Source organism: Lingula anatina, chromosome 2 (assembly GCF_051362555.1).
Source record: "Lingula anatina isolate TDL-2025a chromosome 2, LinAna3.0, whole genome shotgun sequence".
Lineage (NCBI taxonomy): Eukaryota > Metazoa > Brachiopoda > Lingulata > Lingulida > Lingulidae > Lingula > Lingula anatina.
In genome coordinates this window covers 32,976,888-32,996,490 of record NC_141768.1, presented here as the reverse complement: position 1 = coordinate 32,996,490, position 19,603 = coordinate 32,976,888, and the positions used below count along the sequence as shown (strand labels likewise).

Here is a 19,603-nt window from a genome sequence, read left to right as displayed (position 1 = left end):
TGGATTACTACAAACACAGCTTATTTGCTGTTCAACTACCCCAGTGAGAATGAAACCAAGAGTCTGACATGAATGCTACTGCAGTGTTATGACTGTTATGTTTTCTTACCAAATGTTATGACAATAACATACACACACTTTGCCCAAAGGTGGCAGTTTTACCCCCCAGAAAGAAAAGTGTAAAGACCTTCCAGAAAAATATGAAAATAAAAACTTAATACCATCACTACTGTATTTTTCCTTCTGTATATGGGTCATTTAAGTCAAAAACACATTTACTTAACTTAATATAAAATAAAAATAACACCAAAGAAGACAACATGAGTATAAGAGTTTGCAGTCCCATTGCATCTATAGATTTTATAATTCAAATAATAATATTCCACTGGTTTTATCAATACAGTATTTAAAGAGTCTTTCACTATTTAAAACAAATGCATACCTCTTATAAGCTCATATATATTCATATCCATGAGTTCACAAATAAGCACCAAGACCCCAGTCTTCTTGTCACTGGCAAAGAGAAAAGAAAATATAAAAATTACCATCAACATTTAAATATGTAAAAAAATCAAATGCAGTTTATACAATCCAAACCTGTATGTATATGTGAAGGCACACACAATGAACACTACTTAGACGAGTAAAAATTTACATCAGTTTAGTTTCCATTTTAGAAATATTTGAATTTACCTTAATCCTTAGTCTTAAAAAAAAAAACAATCACACATGTTGTTTATTCAACTGTCAACATCACTTGAACTGTTGTGTTGTTCTGAGTGAGATTCACTTTTTTTATGATGTAACGTTACCTCATTTACTATTTAAAACACATAATTAACTCAATTGCAGTAGAAAATCACAATTGAAAAAAAATATAACACGTGTTTGCATGTTTAAATTTCCAGTATCTTTATCTTGTAAATTACTGCACTACATAGTTGGGAGTGTACTGGCTGAGTATTGTCAGGGTCCAAAGTTACACACACAGGGCAGGTCAAATTACTGTACCTGATACCTATAGCTAGTGGTGCCCGTGAAATTTCTCCAAAAGAACCACCAAAAAGGTTACAGACAACAATAATGATACTGTATGTAGGTTATACTAATCAGGAAAAAAAGATAGGGAGGTAGACTGGGTTCCCATCCCTAGAACGATCTAACAGGATCGGTCCATCTCAACAGGGTTTTCCGCTAAATTGCTTTCAGCTTAGGTGGCTTAGATGTCTGGCATGCCTGCTAAAGCTGCTAAATGATACTTAATTACCCCCTATCGCTTCAGTAGGCGTGACAGACACCTAAGCCGCTTAAGTTAATTGCAATTAAGCAAGAATCCCTTTGCAGATTGTTTAAGCTAAAGTTAATACAGTAGTCTCTGGGAATGGTCTCTAAGACTGGGTCCCCATACTTAGATCAATCCAACTCCCTGGGCGTTCACGCTAAATTACTATCAGCTCAAGAGGCTTAAATGCCTGTCACTACTGAATCAGCCAGGGATAAAGATAATTATCCCCTGACAACTTTACTAGGCGTGACAGACGCTTAAGCTGGTTAGTTTGATAGAAATTTAGTGAGACTCCCCAGGAGATAGACCGATCCAAATATCTGTGGGAACGGTCCCTAAGACAATGGAAGGTATCAACCTGCATGTCAGTTTAAATATAAAACTTGAAGGAATTTTATCAAGTACATGTTACTGCACTTTGAATACTAACATCACAAAAATGAAGAAATCTGGACAGAATATTAGCAGCCCAGAGTAATGAACCCACATCCATAAATACAAATTACTAATGTGACCATGAGTAAAATATGATCTTTCCATCATGCAAAGCGCTACTCTAATGAACCTTGTTAGTTACTATTTGTTTTCTTATCTGTCTGTGAACATATATATACAAAGTGGCAACACAGAATGCTTAGGATCAATTATTAAACAATTAAGAACTAACAGCCCACTTTCTCTACTTCAAATATTTGATAGAAGTGAGATTAATGAGTCATAGAAACAGCCAAATACAAATGGTTAAAATCAATATTTTATGTTCAAGTTAGTTGACAGTGTATAAATACATTCAGAGAATGACTCAAATATAAGATGTTTCAAAGCGCTCCAAAAACCAATCACTTTAATAGGGTTTCTTAACTGACATCTGGTTTGCAGACTACGGAAAATACCACAATCACTATATCACATTAAAAAACCTGATAATATTTTCCAATGTATGTTCAAATCCAATTTCCAACATTTTATTCAACACCCAATGTTGAAAAATAAAATAATGTTAAAATGTCACCATTTTTTATTACTTGAACATATTTAAGCTCTGTTCAAAATTCCACATTCTGTAAAAAAGTTCTAGATTCAATTTAAAAAAATTAATATGCACAGTACTCACTATAGAATCTCATGTAGGTTGATAACATTGGGATGTGGATTCAACCTTCTCAAGGCCTGGATCTCACGCAAGTTGTTCACCTGCTCCATACTAAAATTGAAAATTAAAATCTGATAAGATGCTTAACAATACCCCTCTCTGAGTTGTAAGGAAAGAAAGGTCACAACTAAGCAACTATTACTTCTACAAATATCTATCATGATAAAAGACAGAGAATATATATTAGAACAAGAGATGGTAAATTAATAGCATATATTATTTGCAAGCAGTATCAAATTTCTAAAACACACAAAAAAGGCAAACAATTAAAAAAATTATTCAAAAAAGCACCACACCTGTCATAATGTTGCTTCATTTTCTTGCATGCCCAGTAAGAACCTTCTTTTATGTGTTGGCATTTCAGCACCTCTGAAAAGGTCCCTTCCCCTTTCTTACCGAGGACCCGATACTCTGAAATAATAAATCAGGTTAATAGTTCCACAAGACATGCATTTAACAAAAATAATGGTTGCCTTTAACCATGAAATAAATCCATTATTTTCCTACTGGGAGGCCTGCACATTGAGTATGTCATAGGCTGAATATTAATAACAGTATTACCAAACACCTTACCAAACAATTAGTACTCAGTGCATTTTATATGACATGATAGATCAAGGATACAGTCTTGGTTTTTTTTTTTTTTTTTTTTCAATATAACTTCCATGATAACACACAAAGCCCCGATATAATTACTCTACCTCTTTGGTTAGATCCCAACATTTTTTCATCACTCTGGGGTGATAAGGATTTATTCATCCGACATTATAGAAGCCAAGGTATGTTGTGCATACCATGGGATAATTTGGATAAAAAGAAGCACTACATAAACCTGTGAGATCAACTCAATTGAAACTTTTCTTCCCATATCTCTGTTGATACCAGCATATGGCCTTAATTTACAGATACCAGAAAATTTAGATATGGTCAAATTTGAAGAAGCTATCTTTAAACATAACTTCACTTGGTGGTACGCCCTTTTGTAGCTATTTTTCAATATGACAGTGATTCATCCTTTGACATCATCAGATATTCATTAAAACCATCACTGGCATCACGTTTTCAACAGTTTCAATACTCCACAACTTTTTTTCTTACAAATTTTTGTTAGTTTTCTGTAAATGAATCTGTTAGTCTGCTTTTCTGAAAGCACTTACAGCAACATATTCTAGTCTGTAAGGATAGGCATATCCATTGACATGTATACTGTTTTATTTTTTGAGGTAAAAAAAGATTTCTTCTCACTCTTAAACTTTTCTCTCTCTTTCAAAAGTTTTTACAAGGTCTTCCCAACTTTCATATTCAGTTAAGGACCAAAGCCAGCCATGTCCTTTAGCTAAGCCATATTTCTGGAGGTACATGTAGGGGAGGGAGGCACATGTCACTAAAATGCATCACTCATTTTGGCATTTTAGAAATATGCGGTCATAGCAAATAGTACTGTCAAAGATCAAAATTTATAATTGAGGTTAATCAAAATTATAATTTTTTCCTTTACAAATGTCACCTTAAATGTCAAAATTGTCATTAGAATAACTCAGTCCATTTTTAAACTTATATAGGTTGTGAGAAGTGTGGGCATTTCTGTTGCACTGAGGTGATGGTCTTGGTTTGGGGGTCATTGCTGTCACACGAAATACTTTTTACCATACCCCTCTGCAAACATGTCTGAGATAATATCGGCATAAAAGGTTGGGAAGTGGATCATGTTACGTATATCATTTAATATCTTCTTCTAGCTGCATTTTTGCACTGTAGTTTTAATAACGTTACAACCCATATACCAATACATTCACTGCAACCATTTTAAATCAAGCGGCGCAGTCTATTCCAAATCCCTTGAGATATTACTAGTAATAACTTAAGAAGCATCATTTAATGCTCCATTACATACTCCCTCCAACAGCGTAACTTTTCTGACACACGGGAGTCGTCCTTAATTGGCCTAATGAATGCTAAATGCACCTCTGTTGCTATCATTGATCTGGGAATATTGTAATCTGATAATCGATCTTGAACCCGATAAACTTGGTTTAACTTAGAGACCTCAGTCGAAAGTCAAATATCCCCTGATTCTCAAATGCATACTTACTCTGCATTACAAGGTTCATCTGCCCAGCTTTAAAGTGACCATTCTAGGAACCCCCTGACATCTAAGTAACGCCCACAAGAGGACATACACTGAAGATTTTCAGAGGTATCCTGACGTTATCTGACGTTGTTTATCTCAAAGGATTATCACACATGGGGCCACGAACTACTTGCAGGAAGGGAAACCCGGATATCATAGCGCTTGCTCAAATTTCATAGCCGCTCATTTTGACAACAAATTATCAAATAGAAACGAATTTCCAATTTGATATGACATGGAGATGTAACGTTGGACGTAATCTTGGTTTTATTTTTATTTTTACATATTTTACATGAGGCCTACTTTAATGCGTACGATGTTTAGTACAATGTAGGACGTGCGCTGCGGTAAAGCCTCAATGGGGACAATAAGTTACCATAGTGATTGTACACAAAGAGCGGGTGGTGAGAAGTAAAGTGATTCTGCATGGTACATTTTAGTTTGTTTGATTAAGTAGACCGTGCGGAAGACAAACTCGGTGTTGTTTGTGCGGTTTTTGTATCATTTGCGCCGTAAGTACGAAACCCTTTTGTGATAACGATAAATGAGACGTGGAACTATAAGTTACGCTTTGCTTGAATAAAGACCCAGGGTTTTATTACACAAATCTCCCAAGCAACTGTTTATGGAACTCAAAGAACCGAAAGTATTACCAAAGAACTGTGCTTTATTTATCCCCTAGATCAATTAAAATGACAACTATAGCAAATTGATTAATTTAATTTAAAAATTTGGAGAAGGCTCACTAGAAAGAAATTAGGCCCTATAGACCCTGGACAAAAGGCCCTTTGGGTTTTCATCAGAAAAAAAGCCTAATGCCAATTAACCCCTTTGCACATTCTAAACGGGACTCATTTGATTCTAACTTAGTGCTTTTAATGTCTTTTCATTCTTCATAAAGTAAAACGTGTCTTCTGATGCCTTTTCTAATGATCCCGACCCGAATCTTCTTAACTTTCTAAGCCAGTTTGAATCACGTATGAAAGACATGCTCACTGATTTCGAGAAACATTTGGATGAGAAAATGAAATCTGTCGATGTGAAAATTCGAGCGGCAATAAATGAGGCCATTACATCTAAAATAGCTCCCATCAAATCCGAGCTTGCCGAAATTAATGCGGAGCTGCAGGACGAACTTAGCTTGTTACGAGCAGAAAATCTGAAAATAAAAGAGGATCTAAATCAAGTAACACTTCTTGCTAATCAGAACTCTCAGTATTCGAGACGCTTACAGCTAAGATTTTCCGGGGTCCCCTTAAGTGAAATGGAGAAAAAAGAGCCTTTCAATGTGAAGCATTGCATCTCCAGCTTGGTGAAAACTTTATCTGACACACCGATTCATCCAAAACTTGTCAGCGATGATATAGAAACGGCGCATAGGCTACCTCAACATAAGAGGGCAGATCAAAGCCAAATTATAATTAGGCTGAAGTCTAAAGCTGTCCGTGATGACTTTATTGGAAATAGATTTCTGTTGAAAGGGACCGGGATCCGTGTCTATGAAGATTTAAGCCCAATGAATCGTGGTCTTTTAAGAAGACTGACGGATCACGGTTCGATCTCTAATTGTTGGTCAGACAGAGGGAAAATTCTTGGGAAAACCAAAAACGGAGTCATTCGTGTCTTCCAAGTAACTGACGACATTGACAATATTATCACCGACATGGAAAATGCCCCTGCCAAACCACCCGTAATTCGTAAACCACGCAAGCAAGTGGTGTGAGTAGCCGTCGTGCAGTTTTTTGTGTGCTTTCAATTTGCCACTGAACAACAGTCAACGTAGCTAGCTATACAACATCACTACTTAGTCAAGCTTGTGTGCTTCCATTTGTCACTAAAGAACAGCCAAGTTAGTCAGCTATATCACATCTTTTTAGTCAAGCATGTAAACATCTACACGACTGGTCGGTTATCTTGTTACCACATGGAGAATGTAACTATGGAGTTGTCTCTCTATATAGCCAGTCAGAAAATACTAAATTTTAATCTGAGGTGTAACTGACCAAACATTTATTGGTGATAATCCTCGATGAGCTTTAGTTTGATTTTACGTAGGTTTTAGAGTCATGTCTCTATTAATCAATGGATAAATGCATATTTAAGCTGGTGTGTAACTAGAAAAATGTCAATTTAATTACACGATACCTGGTTCATAATGGATGAGACACCAAACGATGGTTAAGATGGATGACTTACTGTTATCAACTTCTGATGACCATTATCTGTTTTATGATGGACGAAATAGTAATCAATAACTGGTCCAGATGACATAAGTAAGCACATGCAAGCCTTGCACATCAATGACCTTACTAATGGAGATTGGTAGAAAACTTACAGCCGTATTTAATTCCGAAGCCATCCCAAACCTTGCCTTTTCTTTTCACCGTGCCATCTCAATCTACACTATACGACCTGTCAAGAGTATTATCTATTCTGTTTTGTTCTTTCCCATTTATATAATCATGTTCTTTAACTGTTTTATATGTTGTGAAGGGGAGCCGGAGGAGGGACTTGGCATGGGGATCAGGGGGGATGTATCGTGGGAGGTGTACCATCTAAATGGGGATTAGCTTGATGCAGTGGAGGGTGACGGTTGGTTGTTTCTGCTGTCTCAAAGGTATGGCTAAGAAAAGGGAAACACACCTTAAGTTCCCTTATTTAATTTATATGAAACCGTTAACAGCTCTCATCTTCCTCTTTATCATTGTAACTTTGTGCCTTTACTTGGTATATCCTATAAGTGTAACCCAAGATCATAAAGATCGGCCGGTTACTCCATTCTCCTTTGCGTGTGTCGCTGGCGGCAATCTGTCCTCACTACTGTTACTTTGTTGCATATCGCAATTATTCGCTAAATCATATTATGTGAAAACCTATATACTTATTGCGGCTGAACTACTTGCATTTTATTTAACTCTCTTCCAAACGACGTCGACATTTCAATATATAAGTCTGTCAGGATTCAAACTTCTTCTCGCCGGTGACGTACATCCCAACCCAGGGCCTAGGCTTAAACCTGAAAATGACTTAAAAATACTTTTTTCGAATATACGTAGCCTTGGGGCCGAAAACGGGCTAAGGTTTGACGCTCTATCCATTCGCGCTAAACAATTGGAAATTTATATAATCGGTCTGTGTGAAGCGGGGAAAATTCCTGAGCATTATCTGACTAGTAAATATTACATCGATGGCTATCATAATCCTTTATACTCGGAAAAGGGACGTGGCTTTATAATTTATGTGGGAAATGACATGATATATAAAATAAGAGAGGACTTGTGTAACACGGAGTTGGATTGCCTTTGGATTGAATTACAGCTTAAATATAAAAAGCTTCTGTATGGTATTTTTTACAGATCTCCAAGCCAAACTGCAAATGAAAGAAACCAATTTATAAGTCAATTATCTGATTGTCTCTATAGAGCTAAATTATCCAGACCTGACGGAATAATCATCAACGGGGACTTTAACGCCCACTCACGGAACTGGTACCTGGGTGGAAGGGATGATGTTGCAGGTGAATTGCTACATGATCTGTTCTCAACCCATGGTCTGGACCAGCTAGTAAGAGAACCAACCAGAATACAAGGTGATTCATCCTCGTGCATTGACTTGACAGTTACTGATATCCCAGGGTTGGTTACAAATGTGTCAGTTGAGGCTCCCATTGGATCGACCGATCATAGCACTCTCGTGTCCTCATTTGATGTTTTTCTGCTTAAATATAAGCCATATAAGAAAATAATCTGGAAATATGATCAAGCTAATATTCATGGTCTAAACAATGATATTATAAGCTTTGATTGGGATACCTTTTTTCAATCTCAAAATAATATACACGAAATGACTAGAAATTTTACTGAAAGATTACTCCTTATCTTTAAAAAGCATATTCCGCAAAAAGTAAGAATTATTAAAAGGAATGATAAACCTTGGTTTTCTGATAGACTAAAACATGAAATAAATAAAAAAAAGAAACTTTATGCTAAAATGAAAACCAATCCTACTCCGGGCAATATACTCTGTTATGATACTCAGTCTGTGCTTGTTAAGGAACTTATAAGGGATACGAAGGAATCCTACTTTAATAGCTTAATTGAAAGCCTTGATGAAAAACCTGGCAATGGTCGTAAATTATTTTGGCCGACTATTAAAAACCTTATCGGTTCAAAATACATTACGTCAATTCCAACCCTTTTAAACCATTCGACTGGCCAAATTGCGATTACGGATTCAGAGAAGGCCAAAGTATTCCTAGATTATTTTTCAGAAAGGTATCATTCCGATGTAGTGACTTCCACAGCATTAGTTAACTTCCCTGATAAAACAAATGCAATTTTGTCAGAAATTGATTTTAATGACACTGAGATCAAAGTAATAATCGATGATATGGATGCATCTAAGGCAAGTGGTCCGGACTCGGTGACGATAAAAATGTTAAAACTAAGCAAAGATGTTGTTGTGAAACCATTATGTATTTTATTTAATTATATTATTCAATCTAACACCTACCCTGACCTGTGGAAAATGGCGTTTATTTGCCCGATTTATAAGAAAGGTGACAGAAGTTGCATAATTAACTATAGACCAGTGTCACTTTTGAGCGTCTTATCAAAACTTTTGGAAAAAATTATTTATAAAAGGATGATTAATCATGTCGTTAACAATAATTTATTGTTTGAAAAACAATCCGGGTTTCTTAAGGGTCATAGCACTGAACACCAATTACTGGCAATTCAAAATTTGATTAGATCTAACTTTAGAAAGGGCCGAGATGTAAGAGGAATATTTCTTGATATTTCAGCCGCTTTTGATAAAGTTCCGCATAGTTTACTATTAATCAAGCTGTCAGCCTATGGTATTAAAGGTAACCTACTGTCACTATTATCCTCTTATTTGAGCGATAGAAAAGTTAAAGTCCGTATCAACGGCACGTTATCTGAATCTTCCAACGAATCTTACATCAACACTAGTGTTCCACAAGGCAGCATTCTCGGTCCTCTTCTTTTTCTTTTATATATAAATGATTTAGCAGACAACCTTTCTTCAGATTGTTTTCTATATGCTGACGACACGTCTATTTTTCAATCTTCTATTCCTTCTGACAGCCAGTCGCACGATGCACTTCAATCCGACCTCTCAAAGCTCGAGGAATGGTCTAACAGATGGAAACTGGAGTTCAAACCCAATAAGAGTTGTGAGGTTATATTCTCTACTAAGGTTACAGCGAATAAATACAGAAATCTAATATTATGTGATTTAACGATACCCCGGAAATCATTCCACAAACATCTCGGATTCGTACTAGATTCAAAACTGTCTTGTGCCGAGCATATAAGTTATCTAGCTACTAAGGCCCAAAAGGCCCTGAATCCTCTTAAGTCCCTGTCCCACAGGCTCAGATCTAGGCACTTGAATATACTATATAACGCTTACGTTCTGTCTCTGCTTGATTACTGCGACATCCTATATCACTCAGCAACTAAAAGGAATCTTTCCAAACTTTCTTCTATTCACTATCAAGCTGGTCTGCTTGTTTTAGGTGCTCTGCCCGGTTCGAACACAATCAAAGTGCTTAGAGAGCTGAACTGGGCTACTTTGGAAAACCGTAGAATAATGCATGCAAAAAAGGTTATGTTCACTATCTATCACAATATGGCTCCTACATATATTATTAAAGATTTCCTGTCTTTTAAAAATCTAATAACCCCGCAAACAAGAGAGTCCTCGTATAGAGATTACATCATCCCAGCTAAGTTTACATTTCAGGGTCCTGAATACTTACTCGTGTCTTCATGGAATAGTCTCAGTCTCGAACAAAAGTATACCCCAAATATCGCGTTATTCAAGCATTCTCTGAAATCCGAACTATTTTCTGGTTCGTTATCTACTACCACCCTAAAGTTAGAAAGAAAGAATGAAAAATATCTAAACCGTGCGCGTGTAGATCTATTGTTCAAATCCCAATTATATAACCACAACTGGGACTCGGTAAATTCTCCGAACTGCTCTTGTGGGAAACCTGAGACTATACGCCATTTTTTCTTCCAGTGCCCACGGAGGCAGTTGAAGTATCGTGATTTTCATTTGTCTATTCAGAATGTCCTGGGCGCTAACAATACAAATTTTAGAACGCAGCTTGATAAGATTTCTTTGTTTCTACACGGCCACAAAACTTTAACAACTGGACAGAATGATAAAATATTCGATATTGTCTCGACGTTTTTAATTGATAATGCTTAATTGCTTTTATAAGTTCACCCTCCCGACCCTCCTTCTCTTGATCAACTAATATATCACTTCCCGCATATATCGCCCGTGCCTTTCCCTGTAGTGCCCTTCCCTGTTGCTCTCCTTCACAACAATAAGTACTATTTAGTGTTATCATAACTATTATCATTACCTATATATAATCATAATCAAGTCATTTTGTTACTAGAATTACATTAACGCAGGCGAGCCCATAATGCTGTGGCGACGTGCCGCCTGCTCTGAATGTATTTTTTTGTATATCTTGATTGTAGAAATAAATCTGTTTAAAAAAAAAAAAATAAAAAAATAAAGTAAAACATATTAAATGGCGTTACTTTTGCGCGAATTTATGCCATAGGCCTAGGCCCAATCCCCAGGAATTGTTTGTAGTTTTAAAGGCAATTTAAATGCTTATGCCGTTATGTGTTGATATTTTAAGTGATTTTATAATCCACGTCCCAAACAGTTCACTACAATACACCAGTGTTAAATATCGATAAGTCATACATAAAGAGTACTAACAATAAAACAAAAAAAGTAGTAGTAGTGTAAAGATTCAAAATTCGTTTACTGCTTACGTCTAGAAAATATATAGAGAGTGACCTATAATTAATTTCGTAAAAAAAAACATCGTTCTAAAGACACCTTTTAAGCATTCTAAAATATCACACCGTTAAATGATCTAGAATAAGTGGCACTGCCTTGTGGGTCAACCATTTGAACAAGAAGGGGGGGGGGGGGGCAGGGAGCGTAAGCCCTACACATTGCCAAACCCCTTAAACTTGTAATAGCAATCTTCACAAAAAAATCAAAGAAACAAAAGTGTTGTTTTCTAAATACAACCGTAAACAGAAGAGGCGGTATCCGGAAAAACGCTCCCTGTCATCCTTATTTTTAGAGTGAGATTCCGCAAAGTGATAGGCCTACATAGGCCTACTCATTGGAAAAAGCATCATTTGTAGCCTACTTACGGTTTTCATTCAACAAACTTTCCACAGCAAAATCACTGCGCTGGTTTCCCCGACCAAGCGATGTCATAATGCTTAAATTGTCCGATGTTGGTCTGTTGTTTCCCGGTATAGTGTTGTTGAACAGCAACATTCTGACCATGCAAAGATGGTCGGCATTTCCAGTTCTCTAATTCGCTGTTATGTGATTTATCCGTTGATTGCAACTCTTGAAAGCATCGCCATGCTGTCGTCCGACTAAAACGCACGCAAACGGCCTACTGCCACAGTTTCTCTCTCTTTCTCTCGTATGCCTTAGCTCTAATTTGTTAATGATTTCCCAACGAAACTTGTGGGAATGCCATTGACTTCTAAGCTTTGTTTCTGCCGTCGCTGCGTATACATTACTAAACCTTAATGTAAATCCTCCCTGCTATGCAAACACTGCGAAGAACGGCAAGTAGATGAACATGACCTCACAAAATCTACCAGCGCAATGAAACAAAATGCTCAATGTTAAGTCGGCTAAGTTTGCATTTTGCAAGTACGCCTCTTATTTCTCCAAACACAGCAATCCTTTTCAAGTCTAGTATTTCTGTTTGTATTATATCTCTATCGATAATCACCTATTCAATGCACGGCAAGCGTTTCTATGGAAGATGGATTAAATAAGCATTAATCTAAGAAACCGAACATATGAGTTTTTTTTTTTCTATAAAGGAGGGTTAATGGGTAGAATTATGACAAGAAAGGTGAAATGTATAGATGAGTCAAATTATGTAAGAAAATGTCTTTGCAAGAGAAATTTAATTCGACTATCAAACTGAAACAATTTTGGGTTTACCGTTTAAACGACCCCGCGATGACTGACAGTTCATTTATTGCCATACAAGCAAACATTCACCCTTATTGCCAAGGCTTAACACCTATGGGATTGGCAATTAAGTCAAACTAACCGAATTTGAGATATTGGCTTCTTTTTATAAGACGGCAGATATAACAAGCTTAAGTGCGTTAGTTGAGACCACATCTTGAAGCATTCACATATAAACTTTCTATGACTCTCTCCATTTTCCCCTACTTTGAAAGAGGTCATGCTACCCTCTCTTAAACAGTGATATTCGAGAGATGGGTCAAAAGGAAAAACTTGAATTTAAACGGACTTGTGCCAAGTTTTCATGTATTTGCCCACCGTCAATGCATTGTAAAAACTGGATAGCAAGGACATAGGCTAATTCACGTTCTGTTGTGAAATTTCAGTAATAAAGAGATAATGCAGAAAGATCAATTGCTCTTCAGTCCTTTCCATATCAATGTTGAGAAGGGATGTTGTGATAAACTTCTCCAGGTTCTTTTTCAAAATAATTTCTCATTATGTATTCATTCTAGAGGTTTGGGTGGAATTGTTAAATAACGACAACTGCTCTCTCCTCTCTTTTTTATGTGAACAGAATTTGCAATGAAACCGCTGTGATAGGAAAGGTAGCCCTAAGAATGGGTCCACGGTTTCATATGATTAGTACAGGCTATGTTTAGTATTGGGGTTAGTATATGGGACTAATGACACCTGTACAAAGTACTGTAATGGAGAACGGACCACGGTACCTTCTTTGAAATGCATTTGATTGTGTCATGCTGTTGAAAAATAGACCTTAAACTCTATTTTACAGGAGTCGGGCATTTTATAGGAGGGCTTTCTTTTCTGTTTTTCTCTAATATAAAGTTCTCATAAAAGGGGATCAGTTTTGTTTAAAAAAAAAAAGGTTTAGTATGAATGTTGCCAATTGAGATGCCCTTGGGTTTATATACATCACAGTAATTTTTTCACACATTCTTTTGAAATTTCAAGAAAATCTGTAATTTTTCACTTTAATTTGAGGAGAACAATTTGCCTATAACAGCATTTCCGCGGGTTCAACATGTTGTTGGATTATGTTTACAACAATGCTAAAAATTCTCATAAAACAAACATTTTTTTTTCTTCTTTTTTTTCCACACACTTCAGAAAATCAGAGAGTACTCAATGGGAGATGGAACACAATGTAAATTCAAGTTCATAACAGATAGCATTTTACATAACTTGTTACTGAGTCACACTTATATATGATCTTTCTTAGAACGAAAAAAATCAAGAATGTTTCTTTTAGTTAAGTGGAAGCTAATACATCAACCAAGACAAAAAATTAAAAATCTGTAAAGTTATAAACAATTTACTGAAGAGGAAAAACATTGTGCCATGTATTAACAGATTCTAATGCTTCCTTTAAATTCCTTTATGATACTCATTTTCATCCCACCCACACTCAGAATATTTTTGATACTTATTTCAGAAGCAGTAATTGTAAAAGCAAATGTGCACAATGTAGTCCAATCAGTCTGGCTAAAAAAAAGCAAAAAGAGGCATTGAAGCTAGCAGTAACTACAGTTATCTTTGTCATGTTTTTTGAATCCTTGATTATGCCCTGGTAGCATATTAAAAATCTAGGGAAATCTGAGGAAATGATGTAAAAATTGGACTTACATTGGCTGCGAAGAATTCAAAGTGGTGACATGAATATGCCACTTACTTATATTTGCATAGATTCTATCAGAATTAAAGTTACATATGAAGCAAATGTAGATTCCCGGTAACACATATCAATCACTTCTTCTAGATTCTTATTAAGATGACATGCCAAAAGATAAATCAATTTTATCTCCCAGTCAGCCAAAAAATACCCTGAAAACTGCACCTTATTCTAATTTCTGGTCAGAAGCTTGACCTATTTATCCATCCCTCCAGTTCATAAAAGTATGATGCATTACTGCTATGCAGGCAATAGCACCAATATTCATATGACTGGTGGAAACAACAGAAAACAGATATCTTCTGTTCAAATATTGTTTTTTTGGGAGTGTGAGACCATACCTTTTGGCATTTCTTCAAGTTATGCTTTTTAAAACTATGTGATGGCATTTGGGCAAGCTTGGTGGCCAAGATTTGACTTCATATGCATCTTTTAAGTGATTCTCTGTATTAATAAATGTCTCCAACAGCTACAGGTAATCTATTCAAACAGCCACCTCATTACCACTAATACAATAAGAATGTATTAGGAAGACTCGAAAGGAGAATCATGTTTGTTATTTTTAAAATAACAAACTGCCTTACAGTTGACAAAGACCACTCTAGGTTTCAGGTAGGAATTGTAGGATACTAAGTCATATTTTTTTCTTTGTAAAAAAACAATGATAGTTAATGTGTAACCACAGTTTAAAACTGTTTAACCAAACTTTTTTCCAAAAATATTCAACAAATGCCTTAAAAATGTAACAGACAATTCAACAAGTATTCCACTACAGAGCCAACTATATTCAACTTCTCACACAATTACACAAGCCTATAACAGAAACCAATTTAAGAAATTTGCTTTTGCAGTATCCATCAATTATCAATTTAAGCAGTTTATTTATCATTTATGAAATTGACAGTTGATTTTTTAAAAATCAAAAAAGTGTGACGACTTAAAACCCTTTAGTTCATCTCAGCCACAACTTGAGCCGTAGTGCATCAACTCCATTTAAATAATAGCGGAAGAGTCTTTTGTCACGTACAAAACCAAGGTTTTCGTATAGCCGTAGTGCAGCTTTATTGGTTATTTCTGTCTCTAAAACAACCTGCAAATTAAAACATAAGCAATGAATTTCTGCATGACAAACAGCTTTAAAATCATGATATTCATGAAGACCATGAGTTGACCAACAAATAAAAAAACATGTCAACTCTGTCAATTACTGTGCCCCCCCCCCCCCCCCCAAATTCCCTAAAATGGAAATAAAATTAAAATAAAAAGTCTATAGTAGATCACTCGCCATCCACAGCATATGCTTTAAATTAGCCTGCTGGTTGTTAACTGAAGTTCAACTCACCTCATCACAGTCATCTGCCATCATTGCATGGATTGCTTTGAGCACCAGATTTGAACCTACAACAGCAATGGAAGTTAAAGTAAAAAACAACCCAAAAACCAAATTTCTGCACTGACATCAACTATTTTGACCAATATCATGATGATAATTTTGTGAACAATCTATCTGGGTTTACACATTCAATTGTACTTATTTGCAATGGAATCCATTCCTTTGTACATAATATATTTTAGGTTTGTCTTTTCAGAAAAAATGTCATGACAGTTCAGTCAAAGTTTATAAGGTACACAACCTTTTCTTTAAAGGTTACACCATATCATACCTATTTTCTTCCTCCTATACTCCTGATCTACAGCTAACATTGCTATGTAACCTCTTCTAACCATCTTTTTATGCATGTCCAACTTGCACACAATGGCTCCAATGCACTTCCCTTCATCTAGTGCCTGCATAAGAAAAATTGTTTCAAAGTACTTACACAAATTACAGACTATAGAAAAAGTTCACTTAGCTGCTTACTGTTTAAACATAGTCCCTACAAGCTGATTAGTTACTAAAGGACCATTCCCATAGACACTGGCATAAGTGGATTGACCCAACTCTGCGAGGACTCCTGCTAAGTCCCATCAGCTTATTACGCCTTCTCCTGGCATTAAGTAGAATTTATATTGCATATGCCAGTGTTACAGTTATCTCAACCTCTACTTTTCATTACCCTCTACCAGGGCAACAGATAGATTTTTTGGATATCCACAGATATGTCTCTAGATAGATAGATGGTAATTTTGGTTCTAAGTCTTAGATCCAAAATTTCCCTAAGGTTTATTTTTTGACACCGAGGTATACCTTTTCTGCCAGTTCAGGGTCAATTGAACTACCACATGAATGATGTTACTTGAAACGTGATTTGATCTTTACAGCACAGCGACGTGGTTGTTTTTTCTAAACACATTTATCCAACTCAAACACTCACCAAGAAACAAAGCTTTGGCCAGTTATGAATGAAGTATCTGTAAGTGTATATAGAATAAGGCTCTGATAAGTCTTTCGTTATTAGTCTCATAATGTCAGGCATCTGGAGCTCAGATTCATAAATAACATAGTGAATTCCTTCAATAACTTGATTGCCTGTGTTGGCACTTTGGTGGGTAGGTAATCCCCCAATACTGAGTCTTTGGAGGTGTTGGGAAACGTCTGTGCACGAACATTGGATGCTGTGTTCCCCTGAGCAACTGTGACCTTCAGATTTGGATAGTTTCTCAACATCTGGAGAATCTTCTGTTCCTGCTCCACAACTGATGCAAGTATGTGGGCCCGTTGAAATATCACTTATATCTTCTGTGCCATTTCTGGCTGCTGGTTCTGAATGCAATGGCATATCTGAAGAGTGTTTTATATAGCCATTCAAACCTGAATTCTCTTTCGTTTTTCCAGGAAGATGACCGCTATATTCGGCCTCCTCCTTTGACAAAGTGCAATGTTTTTTTGTTGTTCCTAAAACTAAACTTCCTTCAGTAGGACTATCCATCTTCTATGCTGGTATAGGGAGTAACGTCTTGTCTTTGATTTTTCCTTGACCACCGTTAAGATTTTGTTTCTAAGAGTTGATCAAACTGGCTTCCTTTGAAATCTCTCCATGTCCACCATGTTGTTGGTCACGCATGCGCGATGTGTACATGTATTATTACGCAAAAATAAAAAAAGATTCGTCATAAAAGCATGTTAGTTTGTCTTGGTACATTTCAACATCAATTTGAAAACCATGATGTAAGGTTTTTAATGGCATCATTTCATATCCATTCGATACTTAATACTACAATAAGGAACTATTATTTCGAGACTGGGTCGTATCTTCCGGGTAGCTAACAGGTCGTCTTCCTTTAAAGGCATAACGTGTTAGATAACTAGGACTGGTTAGCTTGCATCTAATGTTATCACTGAATTTTCGTGAGTATTTGTAAATATTCATGTTTCCTTATTCATAGCCTTTTTATTATATGATAACAATACTTTCAATTTATCACATGAATCGTATACCAAGTAGCCATTTTAATTAAAATATTCAGACCCCATGCCCAACATCTAAAACTTGAGACACTCTGAGTCTGCATGTGTTATCCAGTATTTTGCCAGGCATATCTATTGTGGCATGACACAATTACATGCCCCCCTTCACAAACCCAAAACGCATCGAACATAAATCTTGTGGTTGGTATATGGTGTATTTCAATAGGTACAGCCAGGAGCAAAACAAGTTTTTTTTACTATATAATGTCTGAAAATACGGTGAAGATATTCTACAAAAACACTACAATTGTTCCTTCTTATCTTTACAGGTATGTGTAAACACAATTTATTGTATAAATATGCCAATACAGAACAAAGAACAGAGGAAGAAATGTTGGGATTCAAGAGATCTCTACCACAACTGTTTAAATGAAAACAGTGATGGAAGTAAATGTGAAAATTTAAAAAAAGACTACATGGAAAATTGTCCAGGAGTGTGGGTAAGTAGAGTTTATAATATATAATAAAAAATAATATAATAAAAAAAAATAATATATTTTTTATTTGGGGCATTCCATTTTTTACATTACAGTGCACTTTACAATTAAAATATAAAAATACTTAAGAATTAAAGCTTGACTAATTGCAGGCTTACTCTAAAAGTTTAGAAACATTAATCTTATAAACTTTTACAAAGATCAGTTTTCAAAGAGTTTTTAAAACTGCGTTGATTACTTTCAGCTCTAATATGAAAAGACAGTTTATTGAACAATTTTGGGGCACAAATGTCTCTATAAAATAAAACAGTAAAAGCTCCATCTCCATAAAATTTGTTATGTACATTATCTATTTTAGATTGGTTAATTGTAAAATTGTTTTAAAAAGAGTTTTTGGTTTCCCTTTGTTTCAAACTAGTGATGAACATCAAGAATATTCTTTCACTTATTTCTCCCCAAATCACAAATATGTTTCTATAAAGCAGTCCAGTTCTCATTGTGTATTACATTTTATTATTCTTTATAGAGAGAATACTTTGACAAGCAGAGGAAAAAGAAACTGGATGAAGCCAAAATAAAACTGGGAAAGGTTCATGAGAAAGATTTAAAGGATCCACGAATATCAAAGTCTTGACAGCGTTTTGAAAGAAACTGTTGAAAAAACTGTTAACCAAGATGCATTCTTTGAATTACGTGTCTCCCATGTGATTAGGTTAGACAAAGAGTGGTATTTCATATAAAGTTATTTATCAATTAAATGATTTGCAAACATCTGTTTTCAACTTTAAGAAGAGATTCTTTACACAGTGTGTGAACATGTGCTATGTAATTGCCTGATCACGGTGGACCTTAATAAAAAGTATATTAACTTGGATTTCAGTCCAGTTTTTTTTTTTTTTTTTCTTTTTGAGCAGATAAATGTATTAGTGACGTGTGTAAATAAACTTTTTCTCATCGATTCTTTCTTGACTGCTTGACTTGCGGATATTGTGAAAAAGGATTATTTTGTTGCAATTTTGTACTTCTGCTCATAATTCATAATGAAAAATATGTCTTTTGAACAAAATGTTGGGTGCAATTTGTTATGATTGTAATAATTCAACAAATCCTTGCCCTGACTTTGGTTATAAAATGACCAGGTAGTGAGTGATAAATGGATTTGATAGTAATTGATATTTTAATATGTTTGACTCTTCAAATTCGGAATTAATTGCCTTGTATCATTTATGTGAATTGCCAGTCTGTGATGCTTGGCAATAAAGACTGAGATGAAACAACAGTCCTCCTGTTTGATAATCCTGTTCTTGTCTAATAATTAAAGTAATAAGTTCATTTAGGCAAAAAAAATGGATTTTCCTGGGGTAGAAACAATTTTCCCATACTAACCAATGGCTAATGAATCCATTTCAACTTCAAACTTAC

The 19,603-nt window shown here is 35.6% G+C and overlaps 3 protein-coding genes across 5 annotated transcripts in view; 1 reads left to right on the top strand and 2 right to left on the bottom strand.

Annotated features, from left to right (window-relative positions):
* LOC106162769 (MAPK/MAK/MRK overlapping kinase-like) overlaps window positions 1–12,353 on the bottom strand; it is a 28,469-nt gene extending 16,116 nt beyond the window's left edge. Inside the window, exons 1-4 of one of the 3 annotated variants that reach the window (XM_013540183.2) lie at window positions 11,793–12,353; window positions 2,735–2,849; window positions 2,400–2,489; window positions 443–513 (exon numbers count right to left, since the gene is read on the bottom strand). In XM_013540183.2, coding sequence (XP_013395637.1) covers window positions 443–513; window positions 2,400–2,489; window positions 2,735–2,849; window positions 11,793–11,931 — 415 coding nt within the window. In that variant the 5' untranslated portion in view covers window positions 11,932–12,353. Of the gene's footprint in view, window positions 1–442; window positions 514–2,399; window positions 2,490–2,734; window positions 2,850–4,530; window positions 4,710–11,792 lie in introns of those variants that run through there. The other 2 variants (XM_013540182.2, XM_013540184.2) reach the window with 2 other exon arrangements.
* Window positions 12,354–13,722: 1,369 nt separating this feature from the next.
* LOC106162767 (uncharacterized) lies at window positions 13,723–17,363 on the bottom strand. Its single transcript, XM_013540180.2, has 4 exons — window positions 16,651–17,363; window positions 16,000–16,123; window positions 15,678–15,733; window positions 13,723–15,425 (listed from the first exon to the last, which is right to left on the bottom strand). The coding sequence occupies exons 1-4, from the start codon at window positions 17,203–17,205 to the stop codon at window positions 15,288–15,290; spliced, it is 873 nt and encodes a 290-aa protein (XP_013395634.1). The 5' UTR covers window positions 17,206–17,363; the 3' UTR covers window positions 13,723–15,287.
* An 81-nt stretch (window positions 17,364–17,444) lies between these two features.
* On the top strand, window positions 17,445–19,055 carry LOC106162768 (cytochrome c oxidase assembly factor 6 homolog). The gene is made up of 3 exons (XM_087004610.1): window positions 17,445–17,624; window positions 18,014–18,184; window positions 18,708–19,055. Exons 2-3 carry the CDS (start codon window positions 18,044–18,046, stop codon window positions 18,813–18,815), a joined length of 249 nt encoding a protein of 82 aa, XP_086860736.1. The 5' UTR covers window positions 17,445–17,624; window positions 18,014–18,043; the 3' UTR covers window positions 18,816–19,055.
* Window positions 19,056–19,603: the final 548 nt, after the last annotated feature.

Coding starts and splice junctions, on each gene's coding strand:
- LOC106162767 (XM_013540180.2), bottom strand. CDS start 17,205: ATGGATAGTCCTACTGAAGGAAGTTTAGTTTTAGGAACAACAAAAAAA. Junction 16,124..16,650: donor GGCCAAAGCTTTGTTTCTTG/GTGAGTGTTTGA, acceptor TTTCTTATGCAG/GCACTAGATGAAGGGAAGTG. Junction 15,426..15,677: donor TGGCAGATGACTGTGATGAG/GTGAGTTGAACT, acceptor TTTAATTTGCAG/GTTGTTTTAGAGACAGAAAT.
- LOC106162768 (XM_087004610.1), top strand. CDS start 18,044: ATGCCAATACAGAACAAAGAACAGAGGAAGAAATGTTGGGATTCAAGA. Junction 18,185..18,707: donor AAAATTGTCCAGGAGTGTGG/GTAAGTAGAGTT, acceptor TATTCTTTATAG/AGAGAATACTTTGACAAGCA.